Source organism: Schistocerca nitens, chromosome 4, assembly GCF_023898315.1.
Source record: "Schistocerca nitens isolate TAMUIC-IGC-003100 chromosome 4, iqSchNite1.1, whole genome shotgun sequence".
NCBI classification, from domain to species: Eukaryota; Metazoa; Arthropoda; class Insecta; order Orthoptera; family Acrididae; genus Schistocerca; species Schistocerca nitens.
In genome coordinates this window covers 388,289,609-388,308,390 of record NC_064617.1, presented here as the reverse complement: position 1 = coordinate 388,308,390, position 18,782 = coordinate 388,289,609, and the positions used below count along the sequence as shown (strand labels likewise).

The following is an 18,782-nucleotide window of genomic DNA, read 5'->3' as shown; positions in this document are numbered from 1 at the left end:
ATATTGGTCCATAAATACAGTTCTGGATCATACCAATCCTATCTATTATCCAGTAGTGTTTCTCAACTCCCTTGCTGCATCCAGACTCCCCACACATAACACTGTTCTGAAAGTGGGTCTTCCGATTATGCTGCTTCAGAACATAACCCCTCCAAAGCTGTGTAATGGAACTCACATTTAAGTGCTGTCATTTTGTAACAACATTATAGAAGCTGACATTGTCATGGGCTGTAAAGCTGATGAAATAGTTTCATACCTCACATACCCCTCATTCCCAACAGTTTCCCTCTCCAGTTCAAATGCATGCAGTTTACCATGAGCATATGCTTCACAATGACCATCAACAAATTGCAAGGACAGATGCACTGAGCTCTCAGCATCAACCTCAGGATGAACTGTTTCTCACATAGACAACTCTATGTAGCTTGTGTGTGATTCACTAGCTCAGATGGCATGTTTATAATGGCTCCTATGGGCAAAACATCAAATGTTGTATATAAAGATTTATTTTTAATTTTTGTAATTCCTTTAAATACAACACAAGGCTGTCCCCCTATTCAGGTTTTTTGATATTCCATACTTCAATTATTTGTATCTGTTCTTGCAAATACATCAATTCTTTACCATTGCACCATTTTGACAGCTTCACCTTCAGTCTTTTACATATGTTTTTCTCACTGATAATAAGCTTCAGGATTTTTTAAAATCCATGCGGGTTCAGGATGCACATGTATGAAGTCACAGGTAAAAGCTAGTTTTAAATAAAAAATACACACTTCATTATTTATAATTGTTTCCTTATAAAGAAAATACACATTTTTGTTAGGCTATAGCCTTATTGTTTGTATTAATTTGTTAGCTCCTGGATCTGAAACTAAATGTGATACTGTGTACTACTTAATAATGAATAACAAATGTTGACTTAAGACTCCTAATGTAGGTTGACATCATTCCAGTATAGTAAGAACACAAGGTTATTTGTCTTGTGTAGTAATTTTAAATACTGCTCTATATTTTTCAGCAAGTAAGAAAAAACAGTTGAACAGTATAAAAGAACGGACTACTAAACAAAAATTTTTTGTAAAAGGTGAAAGCAAAGATAAAAAATGCATTAACAATAAAAATGTTTCTGATGAAAAAGAATATAAAGAAGCTAACTCAAAGAAAATTTTCCGCAGTGATATACCAAAGCCAGCACCAAGACAACCCGGGAAAATTCATGTTAGTTTTACTCCTAGGGTGTTTCCAACTCCCAAAAGAGAGTCTCAGGAAAAAGAAGAGCAGGAGGTAAGATGCTCAAACAAAAATAATGGATGTAAAAGTTAGCTTGTCTAATTCATTCAATCAGATCTGTGCAATGCAGTGCACTCACATTCTGTACAGAATTTTACATTGAATGCGGCAGAAAAAGTGACATTAGCTGCAGGGCAGGCATGAACCCTTAAAAAGAAAATCAGTCATCCATATTTAATTTTTGCAACTAGTGGTTGGTTCGTAGTTAGTTAACAATAAGACAAACAAGACAGATATACTTACTGGTGTTAATGGAAAAGACAGTTCATTTAAGAATAGTATTTTGATTTGTTAGGTGCAAGAGAGAAGCTGCTGTAATTGCCTATTGGGGACTACATGACATTGTTTTTGTCCTTGGGTTTCATTGACCAACCCCTAGGTATAGCCTTCCTTATATTTTCATTACACTATTCTTGACAACAATGTTCAAAATCCAGTATATCTTGGTGGAAGAATTCCCCTTGCTCTCAGGAGTATGCCAATATGTATGTGCTCTTTGAGCTTCCCCCCTGCAGGTCTAGGGTAAGAATAGGCCCGAGGTATTCCTGCCTGTTGTAAGAGGCGATTAAAAGGAGTCCCTCCCCCTCTAGGGGGTAGTTTGCGCATGCTTCCAGAGACGGACGGTTCAACTACTTACATTTGTGGTCATTTTTCGCTTATTCTGGTTTCTTCCTTCCTTTGTTTGTTTCCTTTCTTTGTCCTTCTCCCTCTCTCACTGTCTTCCTTACTTTTTACCTTGCCTTTTTCTCCTTGCCTTCTTCTCCTTGCCTTCTTGTCCACTCTGTGGTCTCCACCTCGGCATTTGAGACAGTCTGTCCTTTCTCTCCCTCTCTCCCTTTTTTTTCCTATTCTTCTTTCCACCCTGTGCATGCCTGAAGGCCGACCCACATGTTTGCATGCATAGCCGGTGATGGGGTAACGCGTAATTTCCCACCCTGGGTAGACTAGTAAGGCACGCATGTACCCCCTGATAAAGGCCAGGCCCAGGGAGGGGTGATTGCCTGAGCTGACACCTTCTGACCATGCCGATTGGTCCCTCCGTCTGTTTCTCGGGAGGTGTGACCTGAGGTGTAAACATTCACCTAAGGCGGGAGGGCCCTCTGAGAAGGTCCCCACAAGGAAGGAGCGGGTCATCGGAGATGCTGGCAATCATGGGGGATTCATCCGCAATGGATTTTTCTTCTTCTTCTCTCTCGACTTCTCGCCAAAAACGGAAACTTGACCAGCCACCAGTGACAAAAGTACTACTGCCTGCTCCAAAGTTCCTCGTAGTTTCTAGATCTAAGGACGGAAAGGATTTTTCATCTGTCAACCCTTTCGTTATTCAGAAGGGCGCAGATGCCATAGCCGGACCTGTCAGATCTTGCACCAGGATGCATAACGGTACCTTGTTGTTGGAAACTGAGAGCGCCTTTCAGGCACAAAAACTCCTTCGGGCCACACTCTTGTACACGTTCCCTGTCCATGTGGAGGCTCACCGCACTTTGAATTCGTCGCATGGTATGGTATCTACTAGCTCACTCGACGGATTGACTGACGAGGATATTCAGTCAATCCTCGCTGAGCAGGACATGACGGCTGTCCATAGGGTCAAGAAAAAGGTCAACAGTGACCTTGTACCGACCTGGACACTTTTCTTGACCTTTGATAGTGTTCATTTGCCATCGCGCGTCAAAGCAGGCTATGAGGTTATTTCTGTTCGCCCCTATGTCCTGACACCTACGCACTGCTACCAGTGTCAATGTTTTTATCACACCCGCCAGTCTTGTTCTAATGCGGCTAAATGCGTCATTTGTCGCAGGGACGCCCATGAGGGCGTCTTCTCGTTGCGTGAACTGTCAGGGTGACCATGCAGCATCCTTCCACGACTGTCCCATCTACAAGGATGAACGCCGTATACAGGAAATTCGGGTCAAAGAGAAAGTGTCCACCTTGGCTGCTCACAAGCTATTTGCTAGTAGGAAGCCCACACTGCTCCCAGCAGGGAAATACAGTACTGTCCTTGCCTCTCCTCGGCCTACCAGTGAGGTGTCGATGCAGACATGCGATCTGACCTTTAGCGCTACGGTCGTCCGTTCGGCCAGTGCTAAGATTGCCCAGTCACCGTCTCCTCTTCCTCCCGTCACCCCTAAGACACAAGCACCTTCGTCAGCTTCTGCCAAGACTAAGAGCCAGAAGTCAGATGCACGGGCCTTCAAGAAGGGACTGTCCCATGAAGACTTCCTATGTACCCCGAACTCCCAGCCATCGACCAGTACTTTGACTAAACGACCTTCCAAGAAGGCTCATAGGAAGCAAAGTTCTCCTTCTCCGCCACGGCGTGTTTCTTCTCCTGCGCCACCCAACCGTAGCCGCCCCAGGCCGTCATCTGTTTTGCCTGGCCGCACCGCTGGTAGCCGAACATCTGGCCGTTCACCAGCAGAGGAAGCTCCTCCTCCCGGCCATCTAAACACGGTGGCTGACAAACCTATTGAAAAAATGGACGATGACTCTCCGCCTATTGATAGCGTCAGCAGTGCTCGCTCGAAGCCAGGCCCTCAGCGGCCTTCAAAGTGACCCCTTCTTGCTTCTCCTTTTTCTTTTTCTTCTCAGAATGGCACTTCTACATTGGAATATTCGTGGCATTCACTCCAACCAAGAGGACTTAAAGTTGCTGCTATGCTTGCACTGTCCACTCGTAGTAGCTCTCCAGGAAACGAAGCTACGCCCATGCGATCGAATTGACTTGGCACACTATGCCTCTGTGCGTTTTGACCTACCCCCTGTGGAAGGTATTCCGGCTCATGGAGGAGTTATGTTGCTGACCCGGGATGATATCTACTACTATCCCATCACATTGCACACCGACCTGCAGGCAGGCATTTTTGTTGACTGCAATGCCCACCATCCCCTTTGGGGCTCTCCAGCATCCTGCCAGAGAGGCTCCCTGTTAGCAGACCTTTTCAACCACCTCAATCTTGTCTGCCTCAATACTGGCGCCCCTACTTTTCTTTCGGACAGAACTCACACCTATTCCCATTTAGACCTCTCTATATGTACTACCCAACTTGCACACCAGTTTGAGTGGTACGCTCTTTCTGATATATATTCGAGCGACCACTTCCCTTGTGTTATCCGTCTCCTTCATCATACCCCATCTCCATGTTCAACTAGTTGGAACATCTCCAAAGCAGACTGGGGGCTCTTCTCTTCCAGGGTAACATTTCAGAATCAAAACTTCACAAGCTGCGATAATCAGGTCGCACACCTCACGGCAGTCATTCTCACTGCTGCTGAATATTCCATCCCTCATACTGCTTCTTCTCCACGTCATGTACCGGTTCCCTGGTGGACCACAGCATGTAGAGATGCTTTACGTGCTCGTCGACGTGCTTTACATACCTTTAAATGCCACCCTACGATGGCGAATTGTGATAATTATAAACGATTACGTACACAGTGTCATCGTGTTATTAAAGAAAGCAAGAAAGCCAACTGGGCTGCTTTCACAAACTCCTTCAACAGTTTTACTCCTGTTGTCTGGGGTAGCCTGCGCCGGTTATCTGGCACTAAGGTCCGCTCACCAGTTTCTGGCTTGACGGTCACGAATGATGTCCGTGTGGCCCCTGAGGATGTCTCCAATACCTTCGGCCGATTTTTTGCAGAGGTTTTGAGCTCCGTTCATTAACACCCTGCCTTCCTCCCCCGAAAACAGGCAGAGGAGGCAAGGCCACCTAACTTCCGCTCCTCGAATCATGAAAGTTATAATGCCCCATTCACGATGCTGGAACTCAAAAGTGCACTTGCCGGTCACGGTCCTCCGCTCCAGGGCCTGATTCTATTCATATTCAGATGCTGAAGAACCTTTCTCCTGCAGGTAAAGGTTTTCTTCTTCGTACCTATAATCGCATCTGGATTGAGGGTCATGTTCCCACATGCTGGCGTGAATCTATTGTTGTACCGATTCCTAAGTCGGGGAAGGACAAGCACTTGCCTTCCAGTTATCAACCTATTTCCCTTACCAGCTGTGTCTGTAAGGTGATGGAACGAATGGTTAACTCTCGTTTGGTTTGGCTGCTCAAAAAACTCGATGCCTACTTACCAATGTACAATGTGGATTTCGTAGGCGCCGCTCTGCTGCTGACCATCTGGTTACCTTGTCAACCTTCATTATGAATAACTTTTTGCAGAAGCACCAGACAGTGGCTGTGTTCTTTGATTTAGAGAAGGCTTACGACACCTGTTGGAGGGCGGGCATTCTCCACACCATGCATACATGGGGCCTTCGCGGTCACCACCCTCTTTTTATTCATGCATTTTTAATGGATCGACAGTTCAGGGTATGTGTGGGTTCTGTCCTGTCCGGCGCCTTTCACCAGGAGAATGGGGTGCCACAGGGCTCAGTTTTGAGTGTCGCTCTCTTCGCCATAGTGATCAATCCAATAATGGATTGCCTCCCAGCTGATGTATCATGGACGATTTTACCATCTACTTCAGCGCGCAGTGTACATGTTTCATGGAGCGCTGTCTTCCGTGTTGTCTTGACCGTCTTTACTCCTGGAGTGCGCCAATGGCTTCCATTTTTGTGCCAAGAAGACAGTATGTATTAACTTCTGGCACTACAAAGAGTTTCTCCCACCGTCCTTACATCTTGGTCCCGTTGCTCTCCCATTCGTGGAGACAACAAAATTTTTATGTCTTACATTTGACAGGAAACTTAGCTGGTCTCCACATGCGTGATATTTAGCTGCCCGTTGTACCCTTTCCCTAAATGTCCTCCGTGTTCTCAGTGGTACGTCGTGGGGAGCGGATTGAACCATCCTACTTTGCCTATATCGGTCAATCGTCCGCTCAAAGCTGGATTATGGGAGCTTTGTATACTCCTCTGCACGGCCGTCCATCTTACGCCGCCTCAACTCTATACAACATCGGGGGTTACGTCTTGCGATCGGAGCGTTCTATACTAGTCCCATCGAGAGTCTTCATGCTGAAGCCGGTGAATTGCTACTAACCTACCGGCATGATATACTGCTTTGTCGGTATGCTTGTTGGCTATTATCAATGCCCGACCAGCCGTCTTATCGTTCCTTTTTTGATGACTCTCTCGACCGTCAATACGGGTTGTATGTATCTGCCCTGCTACCCCCTGGAGTTCACTTTCATCGCCTCCTTCAGCACCTTGATTTTTCACTCCCTGCAACCTTTAGAGTGGGCGAGAGCCAAACGCCACCTTGGCTCCAGGCTCAGGTTCACGTTAACCGTGACCTCAGCTCGCTCCCAAAGGAGGTTACCCCAGCCTTGGTATACTGCTCGTGGTCTGTCAAACTTCATTCGAAGTTCATTAATACGATTTTCATTTATACAGATGGCTCTAAGACCAATGACGGTGTCGGGTGTTCTTTTATTGTTGGGGCACACAGTTTCAAATACTGGCTCCATGGCCATTGTTCGGTTTTCACAGCTGAGCTATCTATCAGGCTGTTCTTTACATCCACTGCCACCGACATTCTGCTTATGTCATCTGCTCTGATTCCCTGAGCGCCATCCAGAGCCTCAGTGATCCGTATCCAGTTCACCCTTTCGTGCACCGGATCCAACGCTCTCTTCAGCAGCTGGCAGACGACAGTTCTCCGGTTACCTTTATGTGGCTTCCTTGCCATGTCGGTATCCCTGGGAACAAAGCTGCAGATGGTGCGGCCAAGGCTGCGGTCCTCCAACCTCAGACAGCTTCTTGTTGTGTGCCTTCATCTGATCTTTAGCAGGGTCATTTGTCAGCGCATTTTATCGCTGTGGCATGCCGATTGGTCTACACTTACTGACAAAAAGCTTCAGGCCTTGAAACCTCTCCCCATGGCTTGGACAACCTCTTCACGCCCTTCTCGGTGGGAGGAGGTCGTTTTGGCCCAGTTATGGATTGGACACTGCCAGTTCAGCCACTGCCATCTGCTGACAGCTGCGCCGGTGCCATTCTGCCCATGTGGGCAAGTGCTGACGGTACGCCACATTTTAGTGTCCTCTCTGAATTTTAATACACTGCGCATTGATCTTGGCCTGCCATGTACTCTGGATGAAATTTTAGCAGATGACCTAGGAGCAGCTGCTCGCGTTCTTCGTTTTATCCGCTTGACAAACCTGTGTAAGGACATTTGATTATGCTGTTTCCTTTTAATCCCTTGCCTGTTAATGTGCCTTTTATAGTGTTGTCTTTTTAGCTGCTGTTTTAACATTGTGCCTCACAGTGCATTTGCGCAAAAAACCCTCTCTTTGAGCTTATTTAGATGAATGTCAAGAATATGGCCTTCGAAGAACATCCTACATCCCATTACCCTGAACTTTGTCGCCATAGCCTTGACCATTTGTGGATAGTTTCTGGGCTTACAATTGCCCAAATTGCCCAAAAATCCTTGAACTACTGCTATAAAGCAATTCCAAGCAACTTTCTCCTTCTCAGCCAGCATTGCTTTGGAAATTCCTTGCATAGCATGACCTTCTTTACCTGTGGTGACACAAACACACCACCTTGATCTTTGCCTCAGATAGTTTGCAAAACAAGCCTAGCAGTTATTTGTAGTTTACCAAATCTTTATTCAGGCCTCTAACAAACTACTTCATTAGGCCCAGCTTTGTCTGTAACAGTCCCATCAGCACCTTTGTTGGGTCTGCAGTGGTTCCAACTTGACATTATTTTTTTCCACACAGAATTCATTTCTCTTTGACCAGTCACACCTCCTACAGCTTGCCTCAGTATCTCTGCTATCCCAAAGCCAAAAAAAAGCAGGGAAAATCAGTAAAACCACTTGGAGACCATTCAGAAATCTCAGCATTTTAAAGTTTTCTGTTTCCTTCCATTGATATTCATCATATTTGCTGGATTTTCCTTTAAATGAACTGAATGAACCAGAAAAAGAGATGGTTATTTGTTCCCGTTAAGAAATAAAACAGCTTTGAGCCTTTTTGATGTGCTGTCTATGAACAGACATCACTCATTTGGATTGAAATCTATTCTGGTAGCATCAAACAGACCAGTCACATTGTGGCAGAAACATAGGTCATTTTGATAAGAAAGGAAACTAGAAAAAAACTTTGTGACACTTTTTCTGTTATGACACTTGCATACTTTTATCTAAAAAGTTCCACTGCTTCAATATTGATGTCAGAAGTTCACCCTTTGACTTGGTGAACCAACCTGTCTAATTAAGTCATTAAGATCTTCCTGTTTAGTACAATATGTTTTTCTTTCCTCAGCTGAAAAATATGAATCTGCAACTTCCCATTCACTCTTTTAATATAACTGACATATCTGCAGAGTAGAGTGTCCATTCCATTTTTATTAAAAAAGAGGACATTTAAAAAGTTTAGTAGAAACCTAGTATAATCAAGTGAGAAAACAGGATGCAAACTGTACTGACAAAATTAATGCATGTAGAAGTTGACCAAACCCACCTCTTACAGCTCGTCTCGGAATCTCTACTATTCCAAAGCCCAAGAAGCAGGGAAACTCAAAATACTTCAAAATTACAACTAATACATTTGTCCCACTAGTGCTTCCACTGTTCAAAGCATTTTTTGTAGTCATCTTTAAAAATGGCTGACAGCTTCTCCCTCATTTTTTTCTTGACTTTTCAATGTTGTCAGATCAGTGTCCTTTCAAGCCCCTTAGAAATGGCTGACAGCTCCTTCCTCATTTTTTTCTTGACTTATTCAATGTTGTCAAATCAGTGTCCTTTGAAGACCCTTTTCATGTGTGAAAATAAGAAAAAGTTGCAAGGAGTCAGGTCAAGCGAGCATAGAACATGGAGCAATGAAAAAGAAAAAGTTGCAAGGAGTCAGGTCAAGCAAGCATAGAACATGGAGCAATGAAACCATGCCATTTTTAGCAGAAAACTGTCTAACAGAGATGGCTGTATGTGCAGGTGTGTTGTGGTCTGAGAACCAGTCTCCTGTCTGCCACAAATCAGGTCTTTTTTGTTGAACACTGTTGCGCAATCTTCTTAAAACTTCCAAATTAGAGATTGATTGACAGTCCAATCTGGTGGAACAAACTCTGAATGAATTATTCCCTTGGTTCAAAAAAGCAAATCAGCATTGTTTTGATGTCTGATTTGATTTGACGACATTTTTTGGACAGGGTGACGATGATGTCTCAATTGGCTTGATTGTTGCTTTGTTTCTCAGTCATAACCATAGTATCATAACTCATCACCAGTAATGACTTTTGACAGAAATTCTGGATCAGTTTCAAGCTGTTGTTACAAAGCACAGCATGTTTCAACTCGGCATTCCTTTTGATTGTCGATCAGAACCTGAGGAACAAACTTGGTAGCAACCCTTTTTGTTCCCAGATCTTCTGTTAAAATTTGCTGAACCAAGCTTCAAAACTCTGACAGTTGATCAATTGTCTGTCAATGATCTGTGAGCACAAGCTCTCAATTTTTTTCAATATTTCCATCAATTCGGGCAGTTGATGGACATCCAGAATGAGGTTTGTCAACAATCAATGTGTCTTCATTTTTAAATTGAGCAACCTACTCGTACACTTAAGTTTTAAGCTGTTTTCGACATTAAAATAGTTTCAGCAGCATTTTTACTGAGTAGAAAACAAAACTTCACAGCTGCACATTGTTCACTTAAACTCGCCATCATAAAAAAAGAGAACAAAACAGTGCTAGCAGAATCAATCACTGCAGATGAATGAAACAAGTCAGGTCGACAACACAGGTGGCACTGAACTGACAATGAGATGCACTGTGCACACCTAGCAGCAGAAATGCGTGCTACAAAAGCTCTGCCCATGGCAATGTTATTCCTGTTTCTCTTTGGTATCCCCTCATATAATGGAATGAAGACCATGAAAATTTGTGCCAGACCACGACTCAGACACTGATTTGCCATTTATCGCAAGCAATCACCTTACCATTAATCTATCCAAGCACAGCGCACAGCCTCACCCAAACTTCCACGTCATCAAGTATGTGTCTACAGCCTGCAGTCATGCATCCTTTATGTGTATTTCTGTACAGGGAGGCATTTTTAATGTAGGAGTGCAGGTTGCAAACACATGGTTGGCAGCATATGGGAGTTGGATCTAGCCATGAGTCATGCTCAGATAGCCTAAGGGTAAGCAAGGGTAAGCAAGAAATCCAGATTCGAGTCCCAGTGTGGCATGAATTTTCATTTTCATCATTCCATTATACAGCTGATGGATGTCCATATTCACAGCTGCAAATACATTTTGTATATTTTATAACGGCTGTAGTCACCACAGTACCTCTTCATTCGGACATGCATGCATGTCCAAAGGAACATTGCACCATACTTCTGAACAACACAGGCACTGTATTATTGTCTAGAAGTTTAGCTTTGCATTACATACTCAGATGATTGAAAATGACTTTTAACAATTATTCTGCTGCTCTGTCGCTTTTATGTATTTTGTTAAGATATGCACTTTTGTTTGAACTCTCATGCAATGTTTCTCAGTCTTATCAATCTTAACATGATTCTCAATGTCAGACTTTCCACCATGTCCAATAGCAAAGCATGATTTGCAAAATGTATATTCTACACTTTCTCCACTATCAGTGCAAAAATAAACTCACTATTGTATTGCTGTCAAAATTACACTTTCGTTTTGGCATGATGAAATAATGAACATGAATCATTACTACCAACAGAGCAAAACATGAACAGTAAATAAACAAAACTTGTAGAACAAGTTGTGCCAGTGGTGCTTCATAGCATACATACATACCTGCGCAATGCGCATTACATTGCAAATCAAACATCCTGTAGCATAAAATACTTTAGGCAAGCGGAATCACACAAAAATCAGGACATTTGAGCATCCCTAACATAACTTTCAAGCCAGTAGAACATTTTGGAAGAAAACAGGACTGTCTTGGGAAAAACAGGACAGATGGACACCCTACTGCAGAGGTATAGGCATGGTGAGCTCTGTGCAGTGAGGCACTGCAGCAATGGATGAGAAATTCCCAAATAACAGCAGAGGCATTCTTCCCCCTCTGACATGTGGAAGGGCCCAACATGCAGAAATAGTAATTTTTTGAGTGATCAGCTCACCCACTCCAAATTTTTGTGATAGCAAATGCCGTGGATCTCTTTTTTACTTCTGTACCATCCTGACAAAGTTTAAAACAAAGAACTTTTATGACATAAGTGTAACTGACTGCTGAACAGCAACAAAAAGTCCAATAACTAAGCAAATAATTGTAAAAAATATTTTTCAAAATACAATAAAATATTGTGCCTCGTGCTCACAAATGAAATCAAGCATTTCCAAATCTTTTCATAATCACCACACATCATACGAGATGCCTTGCCTTGTTAAAATGACAACATAGCCATACAAAGCAAAATTTATCTGCTGAATATTTGCAGCCTCTTGATGCCATATTTTAAAAATTTATAATCCTGTCTGAAAATTACAGGTAAACTGGGATAGTGAGTATCAGTTCACATTACATAACTCAAGTATCAGAACTACTCTGAAAAACATAAAATTCCTAAATGTCAGATTCCTGCTATCAAAAGCAAAGGTTATTAGGAATTATATGAGTGATGAACAGCCACTCCATTCCCAGGATCATGAGAGATCCAAGATGCAGACAAAAGCTGAAAGTAACAGTAAGCTGTAGCAACTAGATGCAGTTTTATCTGCTACAGATCACTGTTGCATCAGCTTTCTCACCTGCATCTTGTTTATCTTGTAACCAAAGCAAGTTTTCTGTCTTTATATTTCCTATACAACTTTGTAATTCCTTGTTCAACTTTTTCAATGGAGAAAGATGCTTGAAAAGCTCTGATGATGATATTTTTTTTCTGTGTGTGTCAGCAGTGTATGTTTGAATAAGAAAAGTTATAATTAAAGTAGACTGATTTATGATAAAATCATATCCAAGGGTTTACCAACTGCACACTTCCACTGGGAAAATTTCAATGCAGGTTTTGTGCACCACAATACAAAGATAATTAATATGAAATTTGAATGCTCTAATTGTAAAAATCGGTCTGTAATAACCACCATTAGAAACGTCAGTGAAACAAAATCTGAAATCCTTTTTCTTTTTCTGAATAGGGTAACATGGAAAGTGTAATATCACAGTGAAGCGATGAACAAAAGGTTTTAATAAATTCATTTATGTTTTTCACAACTATTTTGAAATCTGCTATCCTCTCAAACAAAAGAAAGTAACAAAACAGAAATGAAAAGAGTGATTGAGTTACCCCAGGTATACCAGTATTCCTAAAGAAGAAAGAATACTCTTTGAAATACATACTATAGAGAGACTACAACAATGCCAGAATCTGATAAATATTTTAAGATATAAAAGCAGAGCCTATATAAAATTATTAAGGTATCAGGAACAATAACAGATGATAATTTCACAAAGAACAAAATAACATTGGTATGGATGTTGTTGAAAGAGAAACAGACAGACAGCTGGTAAAAGATAACAATATCATTTATCTAAAACACTCATAACAAAAGTTACAAAGACCAAACGAAAAACAATGTCCAAACAAAGGAAATAATAAAAATTATTGTTGACCCAAGCTCAGGTTTTTTTCTGGCTCTTAAGATATTCCTTACAAAATTTTAAAGAAATTTGCTTTTGAAATAGCAAAGGAAGTAGCCAGTGTCTGTAATTCATCACCATCTAGTGAGGGGGTAAAAACATGGTGTTAACTATGATCAACAGGGTGCTGTAATAATGGTAAACATTCTTCTGCACATATAGCCACAGTAAGTATGCTTAAGAAGAGTCTAGGTATTATTATCTATGCATATACATTTTTTAGAGTTCTAGTCACAGTTTGAACTGAAAGTACTACTAAAAAAAGTCAATCAGTGGAAAGTCCAGGAAGGAATGGCAACAGTGTGGAAAGCATAGATTGTTACTCGCCACATTGAGGTGGCATTTAGTCACAGACAGGCACAATGAAGAAGACTGCTAAAATTTTAAAGCTTTCAGACAGAGTCCTTCTGCAGTAGATAACACACACACACACACACACACACACAAACACTTATTCACACAAGCACAACTCACACATACACAGCCACTGTCTCAGGGCACTGGAGACCAAATGCCATTACATCTGATGGAGTAGTAATCTGCTAGGATGGCTTGTGGGGAAGAGGAGGAGGCATGACATGGAAGGATAGCAGAATATAGCTGGGAAAATGTGCTATTGCTGCCCAGCAGAACGTGCAGGGGCTTGGTGGGGATAGGGTAAGGTTGTTATGTAGGAAGACTGTGATGGGTAGGAGGGTTTGGGGGGGGGGGGTGGGTGGGTGGAAGAGGAGATAAGTAGAGTAGGGGAAAATATTTGTAGGTGAATTGGCAGGATAGAACACATGTAGTACCGGGATGTTAGTGGGAATAGATAGGTAGGAGACAAGACAAGTGAAGGCTTAGGCCAAAAGGTTATGGGGATGAAGGATATTTCATAGGGAGAGTTCCCACCTCCTCTATGCAGAAAAATGAACGAGGGTGGGAAGAATCCAGATGGCACGCACCGTGAAACAGCCATTGAAGTGAAGCATGTCATGTTGGGTGGCATGTTTAGCAGCATGAGTGGCTACCCCGAAACTGTGCCAAGAACTAGTTGGAACACTCACTTTCTAAACATGCTGCCCAACATTATGTACTTCTCTTTAATGACGGCTTCAGAGTCCATGCCATCTGCATCCTTCCTATCAAAACCAGCTTTTCTGACTGTGCAGGTGGGAACTACCCCTACAGCATATCATTCATTCTCTTAACCTGACCTAAACCTTCACTAGTCCCTGTCTGCCATCTACCTATCCCCTTCCCTGCTACCACTACAGTACTACACATGTCTTCTGTCCTGCCAATGCACCTACAAATATTTTCCCCTTCTCTACCTCTTTGTCTTTCCTTGTCACCAGGGCAGGAAAGAGGAGAAAAGTAAAGAAGGGGAAAGTATTTATAAGTGTGTAGGCGGGATAGAAAGTGTGTGTAGCCTCTTTCCTACCCAGGTGGGAAGGAAAGAGGAGAGAAATAAAGAAGGGGAAAGTATTGGTAAGTGTGTAGGTTGGATAGAGGGTGTGTGTAGCCTTCCGACGCTGTGCCTAACAGCCCTATCCTGGCCCAAACAACACCCTGTGCACTCTGACAGGAAGCATTGGCATCTTTCCCCACCCATACTATGTTATCCCTCCCCTTGCCACCTCATGTGCCCTCCTTACCCCCAATACCCATCCCAGCAGATTGCTGCTCTGTCAGATGCAATAGTGGTTGGGCTCTAGTGCTCTGTGGCAGTTGCTGTGTGTGTGTGTGTGTGTGTGTGTGTGTGTGTGTATGTGTGTGTGTGTGTTGTGCTTGTGTGAATGTGTGTGTGTTTTCTAGTGCAGAAGAAGAATTCTGTCATAAAGCTTTTATATTTTAACAGTCTTTTTCATTGTGCCTGTCTGCAACTCAAGTACTGCTGTATACATATTCGCTTATATTTCTTATGTACATTAATAAAAGCAATATTTCTTATGATTTATGCTGTTAAAGATGTGTGTATGTGTAATAGATATATTGTTTAAAATCATGACATCAATTCACATTGACTCATCTCATCATCTCACAACAGCTGACTTGTCTGATATCAGTTTATATCTTTTGTACAAAAATGGTGAAGAGAAACAATAATAGCAATACAGTTCAATACTAATTTGCATGATAAATTTTTAGTGGCTGAAGAAACAATATGAGGCAAGGAAAAATGTGGGATTTGTGGAAGAAGATCTTCTCCCAGAAGAGAAGGACCCAGACTGGCTCAAACAAAAAGGAGAGTAAGTACAGCTTGCCTGAAAAATTTTTTACACTTTTCCTTCAAATGGCATGTATCCTATAAATTCTGAACATCGTGTTATTAAAAGTTGCGGAATTTTCCACTATTGATCATTTGGACAGATCAAAATGTGCAATACTTATAGTATACAAAGCTTCACTGTTAATCTCTTTTGTTAAAAAATATTATTTATATTCAACAATGTGAAAAGGATAGAGTGCTCCTCACCACATAGAGGTGGCTTTGAGTAGCAGACAGGCACAATGAAAAGAGTGCCAAACTGTAGGACTAGGGCAAAAATATCCTTCTTCAGAAGCAGCATAAAACACACACACTCACACACACACACATATGCACACACTAGCATAACTCTCACACATGTGGCTACAGTCTACAAGCCACTCGGGACTGACTGTTGGCTGTGCTTGTGTCTGACATGGGCAGCACTCTGAAGTGGGTGATGGGGGTAAGGAGGAGGTATGGGCTTGGCATGGGGAATGATATCAGGGCAGGTGTGGAGAGAAGTTGATATGTTGCTGTGGGAATGAGCAGACTCGTGCTTGAGACAGGATAGAGCAGCTAGGTGCAGAGTGAGAAGGCTGCACTGGGGGACTTCCGAGCCACACTACATCCGTCTTGTCCAGATACATCTCATGGCCACATGACTGCACAGAATGTTGGTGCAGCATCTCTAATGTCAAATATAAGTATTCCTAGGCATTAAAATAGTTCACAATTCCTCCCACATACTTGCGTATTTTCACATTATTTTCTGTATGTTCCTGTGCCACACATACTCTCTTGAGCCCCATACCTAATCATCCCCACCCTCCTATCTTTCCTATCCAACATGCATGTACTGACCCATCTAATCCAGTTACACCTGCTGTCCCCTTTGTCCACACGTATCCACTCAACAAGCTTTATCTAACTATTATTGTTTTTCTTTATTTATTTTTCTTTTTGATCTCATTGTATTTTCATGTCAATTTGAGTTCATTCTTGTCTTTCAGCATCAGCCCTACACCCTCAGGTCTCACCTTTTTCCCCCTATGCCTCATCCACTTCATCTTTCAGTGATCTTTTCCCTGCAGTGTTGTCGAGTATCAGGAGTGGTGCAAGAAGTATTGACCACTGCAGAGATACTGCACAGCAAGCAGTATCACAAGGCACCAATGTGGTGCTAGGAAGAAGCCATGCCTCCTGTAGTTCCAAGGCACCACAACCACACCTCTGGCCTGAAATAGTTTCAACAGAGGCCAGCAGGTCACTCTTCAAGGTCAGATCACGCCCACTTCCAGGAAGTAGAGGGAATCATAAATAAAATGCAAAACAAATTCTCGATGGGATGGGATGAAATCTCCTCCATTATATTAACACAATGCAAACATTCACTCATACCTATTCTAGTCCACCTCATCAATGAAAGTTTGAATAAAGGTGTGTTTCCATCTGAATTAAAATATAAAATAGTCAAGCCATTGCACAAAAACGGTAGTATTGACAAAGTTGAAAACTACCAACCCGTTAGCTTAATTCCAATCTTAAACAAAGTATTAGAAAGGATTATTTCACTATGGTTAGAAAACTTTCTTGTCAAAGAAAAAGTGCTACAAGAAACCCAACAGGGTTTTAGGAAAGGCTATTCGACATCATCTGCCATATGTGATATAGTACACACAATACTTATGAAATTAGATGAAAAAGAAAGGGTGGCATGTTTGTTCCTAGATTTATCACATGCATCTGACACAGTATCTCATGAGCTACTACTTGAGAAACTGGAAACTTATGGTATCAGAGGAATAGCCAATAGTCTCATACAGTCATACCTACTAGACAGATATCAGTCACACAAGGCACACACAAAGTGGGCAACATTATTAAGAAGTACAATTCCAGTCCAGCTATAGTAAAGTATGGTGTGCCCCAAGGGTCAGTTCTGGGCCCTTCATTGTTCATACTGTATGTTAATGATCTGCCCCAGATCACAACAGCAAGATACTTAACTATGCGGATGACAAAACAGTTGTTAACTGAGGAACCAACGAGAATGATTTGGCGCAAAATTGTTCTGGTGTCTTATTTGGATTGAAGAATTACTTCCAAATCAATCACTTAAGCGTAAACATCAATAAAACAAATCTAATGAAATTTCAAATACACCGCAAACAAGATGAAATGCAATGGAGTGTTGTGTCTGATGATGGTTCAGAAATAAAATTGAAAGATAAAACTTTCTTCCTTGGTGTAATGTTAGATCAGCATCTCTTGGGAGCATCATATCAATTTCTTATGCCAAAAACTAAGCAAATCAATTTATGCAATGTTGACAATGTCACAATATCTTAAATATGAGCAAATGAGTATAATCTACTAGGCTTTAGTGTATCCATACCTCACATATGGAATTGAAGTATGGGGATGTGCTGCTGCCATGCATGTAAATAGGGTATTCATCCTTCAAAAAAATGCAGATAGAATCATGCGTAAGCTTAGATATAATGAGTCCTGCAAAGCAGTTTCAAAAATTAACACTCCCATCACTATATATTTATAAAACTGTTCAGCTGATGCTAAAATACAAGCAGTACAATCATCTAAATAGAGAACTGCACATGTTCAATACTAGAAGGGACGATAAATATCACCTGGAAAGAAATAATACATAAAGTTCAGACAAGAGCCCCGATTACATGGGGATCAAATTTTATAACTAACTTCCAAAAAAATTAAAAAGCTTAAGTGGTAACTGCTTTGAAATTGCCTTGAAGGAGTTCCTCAGCAATAAGTGTTTTTATAGTATTAAGGAATTTCTCTCAGAGGAATAGAATACTTTCATTTGTATAAATAGTATTTACATGTACCAAAAAAAGCAACATATTTCTTATCTGTAGGCCTATTGTATATAAGTGTTTCCCACAATTTTATTAGGGGAAATGATCACTATGTGAACTGTTGTTGTTGTTGTTGTTGTGGTCTTCAGTCCTGAGACTGGTTTGATGCAGCTCTCCATGCTACTCTATCCTGTGCAAGTTTCTTCATCTCCCAGTACCTACTGCAACCTACATCCTTCTGAATCTGCTTAGTGTATTCATCTCTTGGTCTCCCCCTACGATTTTTACCCTCCATGCTGCCCTCCAATACTAAATTGGTGATCCCTTGATGCCTCAGAACATGTCCTACACACTGATCCCTTCTTCTGGTCAAGTTGTGCCACAAACTCCTCTTCTCCCCAATCCTATTCAGTACCTCCTCATTAGTTATGTGATCTACCCATCTAATCTTCAGCATTCTTCTGTAGCACCACATTTCGAAAGCTTCTATTCTCTTCTTGTCCAAACTATTTACCGTCCATGTTTCACTTCCATACATGGCTACACTCCATACAAATACTTTCAGAAATGACTTCCTGACACTTAAATCTATACTCGATGTTAACAAATTTCTCTTCTTCAGAAACGCTTTCCTTGCCATTGCCAGTCTACATTTTATATTCTCTCTACTTCGACCATCATCAGTTATTTTGCTCCCCAAATAGCAAAACTCCTTTACTACTTTAAGTGTCTCATTTCCTAATCTAATACCCTCAACATCACCCGACTTAATTCGACTACATTCCATTATCCTCGTTTTGCTTTTGTTGATGTTCATCGTATATCCTCCCTTCAAGACACCATCCA

General features: G+C 41.8%; 1 protein-coding gene across 1 annotated transcript in view; it reads left to right on the top strand.

Annotated features, from left to right (window-relative positions):
• LOC126252326 (dynein axonemal assembly factor 4-like) overlaps positions 1–18,782 on the top strand; it is a 130,992-nt gene that overhangs the window by 72,646 nt on the left and 39,564 nt on the right. The window contains exons 4-5 of the mRNA XM_049953213.1: positions 1,022–1,287; positions 15,000–15,100. Coding sequence (XP_049809170.1) covers positions 1,022–1,287; positions 15,000–15,100 — 367 coding nt within the window. The remainder of the gene's footprint in view (positions 1–1,021; positions 1,288–14,999; positions 15,101–18,782) is intronic.